This window comes from Sinocyclocheilus rhinocerous, unplaced genomic scaffold (genome assembly GCF_001515625.1).
Source record: "Sinocyclocheilus rhinocerous isolate Xijiao unplaced genomic scaffold, SAMN03320098_v1.1 scaffold314, whole genome shotgun sequence".
NCBI lineage: Eukaryota > Metazoa > Chordata > Actinopteri > Cypriniformes > Cyprinidae > Sinocyclocheilus > Sinocyclocheilus rhinocerous.
The window spans coordinates 339,211-356,276 of NW_015630021.1; the positions used below are offsets into that span (position 1 = coordinate 339,211).

Here is a 17,066-nt window from a genome sequence, read left to right on the forward strand (position 1 = left end):
CTTTCATCTTCGGAACACAAATTAAGATATTTGATGCATTCTGACAGCTCTCTGACCCTCCCATAGACAGCAAGGGTACTACCATGATCAAGGTCCAGAAACATAGCAAGGAGATCGGTAAAATAATCCATGTGACATCAGGGGTTCAACCATAATATTACGAAGAATTACGAGAATACTTTGTGCGCAAAAGAAAAAAAAAGACTTTATTCAACAATTCGTCTCCTCCGCGTCACACCAAAATGGCGCTAGGCTGGAAACGAATTGTTGAATAAAGTCGTTTTCCCCCCCGTTTTTTTTTATGGTAAATAATATTAACAGAATTGTAAGTAAGTGGATTTACTTAGTAACTTTTGGTTTCTAAATATATTTAACAACATAAAAAGATTTCTAGAATCTCTAAATATTAGGCATTTTAGTAAATTGTTTTTAGTAAACTTAAAGTAAAGTAAATGGAAATGAACACCAAGTCTTTCTTTCTCACTTAAAACTGTGATTCTGAACAGACCGACACACACGCCAGCTTTGCATCACAGGAATAAATTACATTTTTTAAATTACAACTATTCAAAAAAACAAGCAGACAAAGAACACTGTCATCCACAAAAATCTTTATCTTTCATCATTGAATAATGATGATACAAGATACAACATAAAACACTGGCAATTGGGACACTGATCAAATAGTTTATGTTTGTGCGGTGGACCCACAGTCGACAGGACGCGGTGAGGGGGAAGAATTGGTCTTGGCACCGGGCCGTGAGGAGAGATGAGGTTGAATGGATGTAAACAGAGGAGGAGTGAGAGAGAGGAGGATGCTTCAGCTTAAAATCTAAAGGCGATGAGGGGAGGAACACAAGGCCAACAAGTACACATAGAAACGACACAAATACACATTTAAGGCACAAATAAGGCACTTGTGACAACATTTGGAAACTTAAAATAACTCCGTACAGTCAATCCAGATGTCCCGTTCCACTTGCAAAATGCATTACACGCCGAGCACCTGTATTGACACTGACTTTCATATATTAACAAAACAAATACTGGACCAAAATTTGTAAACCTGTTGCTTAAATTATAATAAGAGATCACGATGAAAGATGATATAGCCGACCTTACTGTTGAATATGACACTTAAAGGGTCAGTTCACCCAAAAATGAAAATGCTGTCGTCATTAATTCACCCTCATGTCATTCCAAACCTGTATGACTTTCTTCTTCGGTTTCATCCATGCAATTAAAGTCAATGGGGTCCAATGTTGTTTGCACACCATATTTCTTCAAAGTATCTTCTTTTGTTGTCCACAGAAGAAAAGTCAGTCAGGTTTTGGAGCAACATGAGAGTGAGTGATAATGACAATGTTCATTTTTGGGTCAACTGTCCCTTTAAGGTTTAAAATGATCTAATGTAAAGCACCAGCTACTGGGCAAACAGTACATACTGGAACAATTCCAACTCAAATTTTTTTTTTTTTTGAAAACTATGGAATCCATTTCTCATAAATACCATAAATGCAAGCCAGAGTTTCAATTATGTCAAACAGTTTGCTAACAACACAATCATTATAATGCATTTTACATTAGACGGAGAGTTACAAAGTGCATCCAGCACTCAATACTGATTCTTATTGTAATTATTCATCATTTAAATGGAAGAGGAAAACATCAACTACAGATTCTCCTGCCACGTACTTTGTTTTTTGCTTTTTACAAAGTCATTTTTTTTACATGCTGCATAAATTATCAGCTTATCAGGTTTGCTGAAAGTAACTGGACCTTAAATAAAAATAATCTTAAATGAAAACCCTGAAAAAAAAAAATACTAAAAAAAACAATATTTAACTCAATATTTAAGAATGCATTTTTAACAGAAATGTGTTACAGGACACACGCCGACCAAAACACAAATATTAGATACGAGAGATTCTTTCACACACACATTTGTTGCTTCGTTACAAACTCAACAGACAAATGTTAAATGTAAAAAGCAGCACAGTGATTGAGCGCCTATGGGACGAGATATCATGGCAATACAAATCACGAGTCTTTGCGTCTCTATATGGTGGTAGTGTTGCAAGACTGGGTCAGTAACTTATATTAGTGCAACTGCATTGGGGAAAGATCAGCAAGGAAGACCCTCGGCAGTGTAAACACACCTCCGATGAAGGTCATGCGTGTTTTTTCTAAGTAAAGCAGGTGTGTGAAGGTCACATGGTGAGACTGTTATTACATAGTGAACAAATGGGAGACAAAAAAACTAAATTCCAGTCAGTTTCCGGCAACTTCAGAACTCAAATACTGAGGGATTCTGGGAAATCTGACAGTTGACCAGACAAAGCATGCAAAATCTCATTACTGACAAGTAAAGGGAGGATAATAGTGTGCGTGTGATGCCCAAAATATAAAAAGGAAAAGAAATGTATGAACAGCAGTACAACTTTGTACTAATAAGGCACTAAACAAGTAATAAATTGGAGGAAATATTTCCAGTAAAGCAAGTGAACGTTGGATTCACTAACATTAGACAATCTATAACAGACCCTGAACAAACATAAGGGTTATTTAATGATATGGTGCCTGTTAATAGTGTTTTAAATAGTTTGCAAGGGGAAAGACGTTATATCATTCCTCCTTTTCGAAGTATGTCCGTTTCCAAAAATGAGTAACATATGTTTCTACATGTATTGTGTGTGTGTTTGCTCTAGGCCTTTTCAATCCATCAAACACCCCTGGCATTAGTTTGTTGGTGTCGTCCATGTGTACAGGAAGTGGAGTGTTGTACCTCCTCTCTCATCTCTGCTAGTATCACTCAGTCTTACGGTGATGGTTGTTGTTTAGAGGAGAGTGGCCGTTCTGCACTGGTCCATTTTTCATTGGCGCTTTCCTGTCCTCCTGCTCTTTCTCGTCATCCTCAGAGTCGGTTTCTTCTCGGTCACTCCTCTCGTCCTCCACAATATTCTGTGGCATGACAAATGAGCTGTGATGAAGCTTCAAAATCCCCACAATTCCTATTTCATGCAATTTTATGCAATTATTTTTGCCTGAATTACTTAAAAGGGCAGTTCACACAGTTCTCTCATCATTTACTCATTGTCATGTAGTTCCAAACCAACAGGACTTTCCTTTCTTGTGGAACCCAAAAGGAGAAATTTTGAAGAATGTCCAAGCTGCACTGTTTCGTAGAATTAATTGGATGGGAAGCAAGAATCAGGTCACCATTTACTTTCATTTTACGGCGAAGAGCAGCTTGGACAATCTGCTAAATATCTTTTGTTTATTTGAACATATTTTAAAATGTATTTTATTCCCGTGAAGGTAAAGCTGAATTACTCCAGTCTTCCCATGATCCTTCAAAAATCATTCTAATATGCTGATCTGGTGCTCAAGAAACATTTTTTCTTTAATATCAGTGTTGAAAATGTTTTGTAACATTATAAATGTCTTTACGGTCACCTTTGATCAATTAAATGCATCCTTTCTGAATAAAAATATTAATTAATTTAAAAATAAAATAAAAATCTGTGACCCCAAATATTTGACCGGTAGTGTATGTGCATGTTGTACATGATAGAAGACAATGTTAGCATCCAATATATATATAATTTTAAGAGAAAAATATAATTGTATGGGATTTTTGGGAGGCTATTTTTATCTTCTGGGTTTGAAACCAGCAGTCGCCGTTACAGAACTATAGTGCGTGAAATGCCAAAACAAAATATCCAATGTAGTGCAGTCTGTGTTGGTTGACTTACATTGCCTGGCAAGAATTTGACGGCCATACGCAGGATGAGTACGGCCCAGAAGATGTGCAGACACTGCAGCACAAACAGCAGCCCATTAAAGAAGTAATACCCAAAGAACGGAGGATAAACGGTCACTGGATACACCCAGGTACAGTGCAAAATCCTGAGAGACACAGAAAAGAGAGAAAGCGTGAGTTTTACATCTGACATTTACCCAGCAATGAAGAGAAAAAGGCATATAGAGGTCATTTTCACAAAGGTTTATAGAATTATTTTTAAAAAATGACATTTCAACCGAACTTTGAGACAGGCACAAATGACTTTTTACAGAGCTTTCATTTGATATTATAGAAGCAAATCATTTGATATCTCTTGACAAATACAGAAAGTGGGTCCAGAGAAATGCATGATTTATAGGTTTAATAACAAACCTTGGGATCAAAATAGAAAATTTCCCAACTCACCAAAATGGAAAGATGACAAGTCTGGTGATCATGAAGACGACAGCAAATAGGATGAATATGTAGTTGCACGCTTTTCTCCAGCCGGCATAGTTAAACATTTTGGCAGACTGTTGGGACAGACAGAGATTGGACATATGTCTTTGAGTATTGCACAAAAGCACCACTAGGAGGCAGTGTTACACACCTGCATTAATAACCCTGACTACTGTACATACTAAAGAAGATGTACTGAATTAATCTTGCCATTGACAATAGCGATATTACTTTACAAGCATATGAAGCTCAGTAACAGAGCAACGAACAAGATGTTTTTAAATAAACGACATTTGGCTTACAATTGTTCATATAGAATGCCTGTGAAATCATGCACTGGACAGGACTGTGAGTGTGTGTCATCTGGATGTGGATGTGGCAAAAGCCAAATATGTAAATAAGACCTACGTGATAGAATTATATGTTCACCACAATGTTCACAGAGATTTTGAAGAAAAACACATTCAAACGCAAATTATGTCTGTGAAACACAAATTTACACAAGCTCCTCAGAGAAAACTATTCACCGTAGCATTCTATTAAACAAACTGATGTGTGGCTTTCACTTAACATGCAAAAAAGTGGCGATTGAAAAACATTTTCTACTTGTACTGAAGCTCCAGGGACACAGTCTGAACGCTAATGTTCTTCAGATGTTCCATTACCTCCAGCAGATAGTCGGAGGCGTCGTGCACCAACATAATGAGGGTTCCTGCTCTGATGTAGTTCACACACCAAGAGAAACTAATCAGCAGGATGGTGGCAACGTGGTGCACTATTTGTTCTTTAAAGTCCTGAAGGAGAGAGAACGATTATTATCTTACCTACAATTTATGCAATGGTTTTTGACTTTTGTAGTACTGCCATGGTTTATTAGAAGTACCATGTAAATAACATAAATATGGCACTTCTTCAGTAATATGGTACACTATTGATCAGAATTTTTTAATGTTCATACTCACCAAGACTGCATTTATTGGATTAACCATCACCATAATTGGATTTCATTACCATCACCAAATCATTGCATTTCTTCACAAACAAACAACTAACTAAAATTCATACAACCTTCTAAACAGTGTTGCATTGTTAGATTATGCTTATTTTGGCAAGCTACAACAGTATCTTAGAAAGCATAGCTTTTGCACATACTTTCTAGTCTTTTCCATACAAACGTAAGGGACTGAATTTGGATTTCACATGCTCTTTTGGGGAATATTAGTACTATATTGCCAAAGCTTTAGAGTCAAAGTTCAGGATGTGCACCATAGACTAGGTGACTGATTAATCAAAACATCACTTAAACTATGTGACCAATTAAAATTCAGTGTGGGACAATATCGCCAGGTGACTTTTGATCTGTTGCATTTTATTATGTCAGGCAGGTGATTTTGTTTTTTCTCATGTTGGATGAAGCTCGATTTAATGCACAAATCAAGTGTAAATAGGTTTTGTGTGGATAAATGATCTTATTGGGCTCTCAAATGTTCCCTCAAACTTATTAATGTATCATCCTCATTCAGCTCCGTTATGAAGCTTTATTTGCCCGGTTGGCTAGAAGTTCAATGAATAGCAAAAAACAGGAGACGCACTTGATGAACAGGTTTGAAAGACAACCTGATATGCGATAATATTGTCCTGAACCTCCAAACTCCCTGCTGAAAAACTGTTTAAACTAGCCCAAGTTGGTCTTAGCTGGTTTAAAATGGTTTTGCCAAGCTGGCCTGAAAAGTGTCTAAAACCATCTTAGGCTGTTTTTTCAGCAGGGCTTATAATAAACCATTGGACAAGTGATGTAAAACTGCTGATAAGCCTAATCCTGCTGTACTTTTACTGTTCACTAATGCTTTGTGGAATGGCTAGTGTTCTCTGTGCTGGAAACAGACTATATAAAATTAATGTGATTAACAAAGGGCTCTGTGAGATAAGAGATGTTCCATAGATGCGCAAGTAAAATTTTAACTATCCTCAAATGCGCGCACACACAAACACAGCAGGTAACATTCCACATCTAAGCTGGATTTCTTGGAAGTCCTTGTAAACCTCTGTGATACTAATACTAAAAACTACTGAATAGTGGGTATTTCTATTAAAAAGATGGATCTTTTAAGTTTAGGTAGGGTTTTAAGTTTATTGTGTTTGGCTCACTCACTTTTCGCTTGATGTCTGATGCGACACTGAAGAGGAGCGAGATGTAAAAGCCTAGTTCAATCATGTAGTACCAGTACTGAGAAGGCAGCAGCGTCTGGAGAGAGAAAGAGAAACAAAGAAATTTATCAAATATGTCAAAAGATGACGTTTCAGTGTCACTAACAACAGAACAGAGATGTGGTTAAGATACAGTAGTGTTTCTACAATTCTCCTTGTTAAAACTTATTTACATAAGCTTATCAATATGAATGTTCGCTGAAAGATCATTGTAATTTTAGACACATTTTTATAGCCACAGTCAATAGATGAAAGAATGAACGTACCAGCATTGGAAACCCCGCCCACATCTCCTCCATTTTGTAGAGCCAAGGTTTCTGCAGAACACAAACAATTTGAAGAGAATATGAGCCAAGACAAAAGCGCTCTCACATTTCATCTCAACAAAAGCACTGCAGAAGTATGACATTATATGAGTTATAAACATGAGGGGCAGTGGTCCACCAGTATGTATTTGAACAGCCAATGTCAAAATCCATAGAACAGGTTGGCCGATAGCTGATATAATGGTAGATAAAGCACCAGCCAAACGTTTGGTTGGTTGGTGGATTAATGCCATACCAGCTTCCTTGGCTATTTTCATGGTGAATAACAAGCTGAAATGGTATAAAAGAGGAATTTAAAAAACCTATAAGGTTTTTAAAATTTGCTTTGGATAAAAACTCTAAAATGGATTAGTCAAACATTTACGAGACATTTTATTTATTTAATCTTTTTTTTTTTTTTTTTAAGTAGGTTTGAATAAGTAGGTTTATCCAATTTTGCATCTATAGTGAATGAACATAAATATGATATAAATATAAATTGAATTTTAGCAAGCAAGGTGCACACAATATTGATCAAATTAAATTTATGGATAAAAAGGGAAATCTTCAAAATATCGGAGTAAATTCTGAATTAAATTATATTTATTCAAAGTGCAATCAAATATTTGAAAACAAAAAAAATGTCCATTATCCCTGGACAAATATAACAGCAGTTTTTGGGAATGACACTCATGTCAACCAGCCAAGAGGAAGCGGTTTCATAATGACCACACATCAGCTGATTAATGAGGCCGATATTATAGGAAATAAATATATATCATAAAACAAAGTAGGTTTTAGTTCATGCCAATAAACTCAAAATGGCCAATCATCGATATACATGTATATGCGACTGAAGAGAAAAAGGGAAGCATTTGAAATACTCACATCAATAAGTGCAGCAAGGCCAGCAATGAAAGCAAGAAGGTAAAAGGTAAATCTCCAACTGTAAGAAAATGCATATAGATTTCAGCAAATAATATCCAGAAGCAAATACATTCATCAGCAACATAATATATAAAGCCAAGCATCTCTCATATGAACAAATTACTTTTTTTTTTTTTGGATTAATGGTTCCCAAAACATTACTTGATCACCAGCCATTCATTTTAAGGGTCTAGATTTATTTTTACATTATTAAGTTACTACACACAGTGACAAAATGTACAGGCATAACAACACTGATACAGTCCACTCACAATACAAACACTACCATTACAAGCCCACATCACGACCAACAACTGTATTTAAAGCATCTACAACCTACTGTTGTGACTGACAGCTGGAGATGGCATGATAAACTAATTTAAAGGATGTTCCAGGCTCAATACAAGTTAAGTTCTATCGACAAGCATTTGTGGCATAATGTACATTACCACAGACAATAAAAGATGCAGTTACAGTTGTGCACTTACAAGTAAACTGGGTCATGCACTTTTGAAATATGAAGCTTGTATTTATGTTAAAGGGGTCATATCATGCGATTTCAAGTTTTCCTTTCTCTTTGGAGTGTTACAAGCTGTTCGTGAATAGATAAGATACCTAAAGTTGCAAAGACTAAAGTCTCAAACCCAAAGAGATATTCTTTATAAAAGTTAAGACTCGTCCACGCCCCCTAAAACGCCTGGTTCAAACACGCCCCACATGTCTACGTCACTGTGTGGGAAGATTTGCATAACGCCGGCCAAATGTATACGCAAAAAAAGGCGGAGTAACTTTGATTCTCGCTGTAGTATTGTTGCCACCGCTGCCACCATGTCGTGGAGACGCTGTGTTTTTCGTTGTGAAAGCGAAACTACTTTGTTTGGTCTTCCAAAAGAGAACACAACTAGAAATCAGTGGTTAAGTTGTATTTACAACACTGTTCCAGAACAGTTCAAACCAAATATTGAGATGTGTGCAACGCATTTTACGGAGGACGAGGACTGTTTCCTGGGAGAGTAGCCTACAATGCCGGTGTTCCGGTGAATTCAGTTCCCCTGTTTCCCCTTTGGCGCGCATGCTGACCATATACACTCTATGATGCTGACAAATAATACTGACTCACAGACTGTAAGTACATTTTCATATTTAAAGGATTTGCCACTGACGATTCAAACGTGAGTTTTGAGCAGTGTAGAGTAGCGCTTGTTGTTTGCCATTTCTCCGATCACAAATGCAGACATGGTTTTATGTTTACGCGGCGCGATGCAACGCAACGTGTAAAAAGACAGTATAAGTCATTATAATCAGTAATTATGTCCCCACTGGATGCAACAAATGCCCCGTTTGTAATGGGTTTTATTGGTTTTGTCTCGTCACATGTGTTTTTTGAACCTTAAACCACATGAACATTTCATTACACCAAATACACAAAATAATGTTTTTTTTTAGCAACATCATATGACCCCTTCAAAGCACCTACATGAATTACATTTGAACTAAGTTTGTCTAAATTGTCATTTGTGTTGTAGGTGCATGAATTTCTAGCTAGAATTTCTAGTGCGAATGTAAAAAGCTTTACATGGTCATGACAGGATAAAGATACGCATAATAAAACTTTGCACAGACAAGGTTAGTAATCAATATCACTTCAGTCTTATGTTGACACGTATAATATCAAGAACTATACTTCAAAAACATTGTGGATTGTAACGTTTGTAACAAAAAAAAATAAAAATTTGATGAAAATGTACTCATCCTCAGGCCATCCAAGATGTAGATGAGTTTGTTTCTTCATTGGCTCCAGTTCATCAATTAAAGGGATAGTTCACCCAAAAATGAAAATTCTGTCATCCCCCTCATGTCGTTCCAAACCCGTAAGACCTTCGTTCATCTTCAGAACACAAATTAAGATAGACAGCAATGCAACTGAAATGTTTGCTGATTACGTCGATTACGCTCTTGGGTACTCTCCAAAATGGCAGAAGACATAACTCGGGGGGGTGAAGAACTGTGAAATAAATTGTTATTTTTGTTTTCTTTGCGCTCAAAATGTATTCCCGTAGCTTCGCTAAGTTGAGCCACTGATGCCACATGGACTGTTTTACCGATGTCCTTACTACTTTTCTGGACCTGGGAACATTACAGTTGCGTTGCTGTCTATGCAGGGTCTGAGAGCTCTCACATTTCATCAAAAATATCTTAATTTGTGCTCCGAAGATGAACAAAGGTCTTACGGGTTTGGAACGACATGAGGGTGAGTAATTAATGACAGAATTTTTATTTTGGGGTGAACGAACCCTTTAACATCTTGCATTTGTTATAAACAATCCATCATTAAGACATATTCAACTTCAAACTGTTGTTTCTGGCTAAAATAAAAGGCTTTTATCCATACTACTGTTTTCTCCACATCAAGCACTGTTTACAAACTAAAAGTCCAAAACAGGTGGATTTTGATACGAGAGGCCAACAGAGGACGGACTCTTTCACTGGAGAAAGCGTTATTATGGATTATGGACTGTATTTTGACTAGAAAGCGAAGGTTTAAAAGTTAAAACATCTTGATGGATTTGTTTCATACAAACATGCAGCTCTTCTCATCACAAGACATTAACTGATAGACTGGAGCCATGTGGAATACTTGTGGATTATTGTGATGTTTTTATCAGCTGTTTGGACTCTCATTCTGACGGCACCCATTCACTGCAGAGGATCCATTGGTGAGCAAGTGATGTAATGCTACATTTCTCCAAATCTGTTCTAATGAAGAAACAAACTCATCTACAGCTCAGATGGCCTGAGGGTGAGTACATTTTCATCATCATTTCAAATTTTCATTTTTGGGTGATTATTCCTTTAAAAGGTAATCAACATTACCCCAAATGCTTTGGATGAAACTTAACTTTGTATTGAACCCTGTGCATTCCTTTAATTACATATATTGGATGTGGGTCTGAAGCACAAGACAAATAAATGTTGAAATGTCAAGGACAAGATATTAAAGGACCAACCCACAGTTAGTAAACACAGTGAATTTATTTTATACATGGGTACAGTAGCCAAATTTTGTGTTTATTAATACCACATACCGTTCTCCACATACATCTCCTGTGTGCAATATCCTTCCTACCTAATGAAAAATTGATGGGGTTTTTTCTGTTTTACAGTGAATTTTGTGTATAATTGCATGTTGTACCACTCAATACTCAGGTTATCAGTGTGCACTGTTACTTAAAGGGTTAGTTCACCCAAAAATGAAAATTCTGTCATTAATTACTCACTCTCGTGTTGTTTGAAACGCAAAGAAAACAAAAATAATGACTTTATTCCACATTTTAAATATATATTAAAGATACTGTCGTGAACGCGTGTCCAAAGTGACGCAGTAGAGACGAAATAATGTTTATGACATTGAGCAAGCTTATAAAATATGCAGCATGGTGGAATTTATGGCCATTTACGAAAGGATGGAAATGGGGATCGAACAGCCTGTGCGTATTGTTCTGTACCTGGCCTCTTTGAACTTCTTCAGCTTGTTTGGTCGCTCTTGATTCCTTCGTCGCCTAAACCATCTGTGGATCTGTCTATCTGAGTAACCGGTCTTTTTACCTAAACTCTCGATTTCACACTGTAGAGTAACAGAGAAGATGAAGGGTAATTTAATGGTGAGATATGATTTAAAGGGTTTGAGTTACATATGTCACTCACGAGTGTACTGAAACAATTCAGCATTAAAAATGTGTGTTTATATACAGAAGATAGCAAAAACTGACTTGCTGCATACATTTACATTCATAATACAGACACAATCTAAAGCAGCTTATAAATGAGGAAACACAAAAAGTACAAATAAAAGGGTTTTACTGTACTGTTGAGTTTGGCAGTGTAGAATATGCGGAATTGTACCTGTTTGGGAGTTTTATTTGAGATTCTGAAGAACGACTCCAGCGTGGGGTTGTGCTCCAATCGCACTCTGACTTTCTCCTTTACACCCAAAGCCGCGGCCATTTGAATGGCCACTGTCCTAAATTTGAAAAACAGTATTAAACTTTCAACACTCGAGTTGGAAAAACTGACAACACTGCATCAATGTTAACCATATTTAAAACATTGATCATTCAAAGCTTGTGCTCCTATGTTTTTGAATTGCTAGAGCACTTAAAAATGTAAAACATAATTCAGATTGATTACTGGATAGTTCCAGACAGATTAAATTTTATCATATTTTATATATTTTATTATACAAGTAAAATATGCTAAAAGCGTTCATTTATTATATGAAAATTATACATGCAAAATCATTTTTAGCTACTGCTGGACAGATAATATCTTTAATGCTGTGCTTTCTATGTTTTTAACAAATTCAAATAAAAATGACCACTAAACGTGACACTAACACTTTTTAAACAGCTTTCTCACTAGATGAACAGAACATGTTTACATGGACACTTTTGATAAAAAGTCAAATTGCATATACCATATGTTGCAAATACAATATTGACATTGGTGATAACCTCATAAAACACTAATGAGCTAATATGCTCAGTAGGTTTCACGCTGACCTCTCAAAGATCTGTCGTATAATGAGGAAGATGAGGGCGATGGGCAGGGTCACCCAGAGGTCAGCTGCCTTGGCGTAGGTGAGACCATCACTACCCTCCAAGTTGGCCCAACCCAGGCCTTCTGGAAACCACAGCCTCTCATTCCAGAACCACTCTCTCAGCCTGGACAACATCCTGATGCAGAGGATGACACAAATATGACCTAATTCAGACATTTTGAAGACTACTAAAGAAGATTTCATGGGGCTGTTGCAAGTGTGAGCTGCTTAACTCATTTTTTAACGACAACTAAGTGTTTTTCAATGATAAATCTTTAAAAACATAAATCTAAAGGAATATAGGAATTCATATGTATATATATATAAAACAGGTAAAATATACTAAACACGTATAATAATGTCCATTTATTGTATGAAAATGATCTATGCAAAATACTATATTTTTAGCTACTGCTGAACAGATTATTTCTTTTGTGGTTTCTATGTTTTCAACAAATTCAAATTCTTGTAATAGGTTTGGTTCATGGCTTCTAACTCTTTAACTAATACTTTTCAAAATCCTATAGGAGAACTGAATGGGAATAAATGGGACATTAATGAATGAATTATTTTTATATCAATACTTCAATACTATATTGTATACACAGGGAAGGGTTTCTGCAGGATTTTTAAGCTCAAATTTCAGACTTTTTAAGACCTTTTTTAAGACCTGCACAAATAAAATTAATACCACATGAGCGGGGTAGGGCAATGTCTATAGTAACATATTAAACCGTAAAATGACAGTAAAAAGCATGATTTACAGTTCAGATACAAGATTTCACAAAAACAAAAAGTTTTATAAAATGACACACTTAACATTTCAGCCTTTAAAGGCACAATATGTAGACTTTTTTATTAAAATATCCAAAAACCATTAGAACAGTGTTATATATTTTGCTGACTTGTGTACTTACATTATCCCAAATGTTTCGAAGAATGTTTAAATCCAGAGAAATAAGCTATTTTAACTAGTGACACGGAACGTGTCCATAGTGTCATTGTGTCGCCTGCTAATGACATCATAACCCCTCGATTTCCGGTTTTGTTTTGTAGAAAACATGGAAACACTGCAGCGGAGAGATCAAAACAAAACAACCGGCACTAATTAGAAGTACAAAACGAGGATTTGTAAAGAAGAATGTCAGAGGATTTCGATATAAGCCAAGAGGAGACTGGTTTTCCTTTGCTAAAGTAAGGAAACTTTGCTTCCTTTGCTCCTGTTAACAAACGTTGGTTTTCACGAGACTCACCGGTGCATGTGCAACGCCGACCTCATACGTCATCCTCCCGGAGCTGTTTCCATGTACAACTGTTGGTGCAAGCTAGATTAAAGTGATTATTACGTTTTGAACATGGATATTATTCTTACAAAAAGGCATCAATTCGCTACAGGAGGCCTTTGTTCACCCCCCGGAGCCGTGTGAGGCACTTTTTTTATGGATGGGCGCTTTTTATTTCACTTCTTTTGGACTGAAGCACTGCAACACCCGCTGACTGCAATGATAGAGCTTGGAATAGCCAGGACAATTTTTTATATAACTCCGACTGGATTCGTCTGAAAGAAGAAAGTCATATACACCTAGGATGCCTCGGGGGTGAGTGAAACACAGCCTAATTTTCATTTTTGGGTGAACTAGAAATCCTAGGGTCCTAGAAATGCGGTCCTGAAACTGCAGCCTCCAACAGGCTCATTGAAAATGCACATTCATTCTCTGCCAGCAGGAGGCGCTTTCGGAACGGCAGAAATATAACGGTTTCCCTGGTAACGGCAGAACACAAAGCCGGCAGCACCGGGCTTTGAAATGTGCAGTGCTCATATTCAATGAAATCATAGCCTTTTGAAGTGTAATCATCAATATTAAGCCATATCACAATTCTGGTCTTTCCGCCCCCAAATTTAAGACCTCCTGAAATCATAATTAAGACTTTCTTGTACAATTTAAGACGTTTTATGGCCTTAAATTTGATCAATTTGCCAACTAAATTTAAGACTTTTTAAGAACCTGCGGGAACAGTGCAGGGATTGCTTAGAGGGTGGCATAATTAAGTTTGAAACACTCCCAATGATGCCTTAAAATGCTGCTCTATGTAAGCAGCTTACTAGTGTTTAAAATACAATATTTACAATACATTGTCAAACTCTTACAAAACAGTCAAGTAACACATTAAGAGATTCAAAGCTGCCATTCCTTTAGTAAACACTCATGTCATCTGCCCTCAATATTGATAGTCCACATTACTCAGAAACTAAATATGAGCTCAAGACCACTGATAAGCTACTATTTTAAAGCAAACTTTCTTTAAAAGATGAGCTCTTCTGCAGAGGTACAGAAATACATCCCTGGTACAGATTGGTGAACCATTCACACGGGTCCAAGAAAACAAGCAAAGGAGTTTTGAATGAAAGCCCCTCCTTATCGGCGTGCTGTCAGTGACACGGTTTGAGCAGATGGGTCACCAGCTGTACTAAAGCCTGCTGTCTCAATGGAGTCATTCTGAGAGGTCAGCATGACATCATGGCCGCTGTCATTGGCTGGCAGCGGCTGAACAGCTGTACTGTCACCTGTGGTAATAATGAGTACTGCTTGGAGCCAGCCGGGCCAGAGAATGAGACCGATTCCCTTCCTTTCCGTGCCATTCTGTGTGAATGAAGAGCTAAAAACACACTGATAATACCAACTGTTATCCGAGCACGGCCTGAATATATCAGCAATGTCAAACAGCGAATAAAGTTTGATAAAAGACCTGACACACATGATGATATAAAAGTGGTGCCAAGTCAAGTAATGTAGGAAGTTGACTAAGTACTGAATCATAGATGACTAAATAAAGGTAGTTTTAAAAAGTACCTTTTGAATCATTATTATTATCCTTTGAAACAATCAGTCAAGTGACGATCCAAGACATTGTTTAGTTTAATCTCCACAACTACTAACAAACATTTTCACACATTTTTGTGAGTCTGAAAGAGCAAAACATCTCTCAAAGGACTTAATTAGATGCCAAGCATTAAATAAGACAAATGGACTTTGAACACGGAAACTAAAGACTGTCTGGCAACGTCAGCTGTTGTTTGCAGTCAGGCTCAGCTTTGAAGAATTGTTTGGTTAGCAAATACACAAACTATAAAAAGCAGCTGGAAAGCTCTAGTTGTGTTTTTGTTCCATGAATGAATCAGTGACTCATATTTGAGACTAATTGGAGGAAGAAAGATGAATCAACTTTGCTGTCATTTTGGGGGAAACACAACGTGATGCTTACAGTTGCAATGAAGCGGAAGTAGCGACAACAAATCGTTTCTTCTGTTTTAGGTTGTACATTTGAGTGTAATGGATTATCAGAAAAACAATGTAGGACGGGAATTGGTTCTATGAATTAGATGATGATTGGATGTTCAGATGTGGGCATTGCACTCAAAAGGTCGGAGGCAGGATTTTAGCGGACAAAATGATTGGTGAAGACCTGCTTACAGCAACAGAGACAAGTCTGTCGTTTTTAACGGAATGTCTAGTTATGAAATTTTGATTTAGAATTATACAGTCGGAGTCAAATTTAAAAAGATAAAGAAAAAAAATCCTACACATGAAAAAGTCACCTACAATAATATCCATAATAATATCCATTTGGAAAAATAGTTGAATTTTTATTCCATGCCGATTTGAGAAGACTTATTTGCCCAAATATGCCAATTTCCATACTAAACAGTATACAAAAAGCAGTATATCAAACGAGTTTCATGTCCATTTATGCAGTAAAGTCGTGATGAAATGGAAGTAGCAACATACTTCCATCTTCTTTTTTTCCATATTGTGACGTACATCCAGGTGTAACAAATTACAAAAACAGAAAAATGTAGGGTAAGGACTTTGTTCTATGCATGGGCTGTTGATTGGATTTTGAGATGAGGCAGAGGAATGGGAGCTTGAAGGGGCGGAGTTTACATAGACCAAACGAACTGTTCACAATAACATGCATTTAGAAAACAGAGAGTGAATTTTCATTTCATGCTGACCTTAAGACAACGTATGCGTCACTGAATCATTTCAATGAATGACTCAATGACTCGTTCATAAAAAGTGCAAGCATATTTGACGTTTAAGTGTCCAAATGTGCCTATTTCCATACTATAGCTACAGAATACAAAAAGTAGTATATCAAATGAGTATTATGTCCATTTACGCAGTATTCAAAAAACAGTAAATGTAAAATATCCAGATGACCTAAACGAATTCATTAATAAATATTTTAGTGAACACAACCAAAGACTTTATTTAATACTGAACAAAGGATGTTGTTTTTTTGAGATTGTAAATAAAAAATAAAAAAGATTTTTGGAATATGTTTATTTGTACCACTGTACACAGTTGCGTTATAATTTTTTTATGAAATTTACTAGCTCAGTGAAAATTGCTTCAACATCAATTTTTAGTGTACAGTGTATTTTACAAATTATTAGAAGATGACAGTACAATAAAAAAAAATAATCAAAGAGAGATGTGCTGCTTATCATAACGTCGTGACGTAATACCGTGGCATGAGACTCCACTTCAAAGCGCTCGAGTGTAACACATGACGACAATCACAAGTTAAAGGGGTCATATGATGCAGTTTCATTTTTTCCTTTCTCTTTGGAGTGTTACAAGCTCTTGGTGCATAAAGAAGATCTGTAAAGTTGCAAAGACTAAAGTCTCAAATCCAAAGAGATATTCTTTATAAAAGTTAAGAGTCAGCCACACCTACCTAAAACGGCTCGTTCTAACACGCCCCCACATGTCTACGTCAC

At 36.6% G+C, this 17,066-nt stretch overlaps 1 protein-coding gene across 1 annotated transcript in view; it reads right to left on the reverse strand.

The window, feature by feature from the left end:
• Nucleotides 1–1,480: 1,480 nt before the first annotated feature.
• LOC107739494 (ceramide synthase 2-like) overlaps nucleotides 1,481–17,066 on the reverse strand; it is a 17,500-nt gene continuing 1,914 nt past the window's right edge. The window contains exons 2-11 of the mRNA XM_016551621.1: nucleotides 12,243–12,416; nucleotides 11,587–11,704; nucleotides 11,190–11,308; nucleotides 7,645–7,702; nucleotides 6,718–6,768; nucleotides 6,396–6,488; nucleotides 4,909–5,037; nucleotides 4,211–4,317; nucleotides 3,756–3,909; nucleotides 1,481–2,961 (exon numbers count right to left, since the gene is read on the reverse strand). Of these exons, the coding sequence (XP_016407107.1) occupies nucleotides 2,809–2,961; nucleotides 3,756–3,909; nucleotides 4,211–4,317; nucleotides 4,909–5,037; nucleotides 6,396–6,488; nucleotides 6,718–6,768; nucleotides 7,645–7,702; nucleotides 11,190–11,308; nucleotides 11,587–11,704; nucleotides 12,243–12,415 (1,155 nt within the window). The 5' untranslated portion in view covers nucleotide 12,416 and the 3' untranslated portion in view covers nucleotides 1,481–2,808. The remainder of the gene's footprint in view (nucleotides 2,962–3,755; nucleotides 3,910–4,210; nucleotides 4,318–4,908; nucleotides 5,038–6,395; nucleotides 6,489–6,717; nucleotides 6,769–7,644; nucleotides 7,703–11,189; nucleotides 11,309–11,586; nucleotides 11,705–12,242; nucleotides 12,417–17,066) is intronic.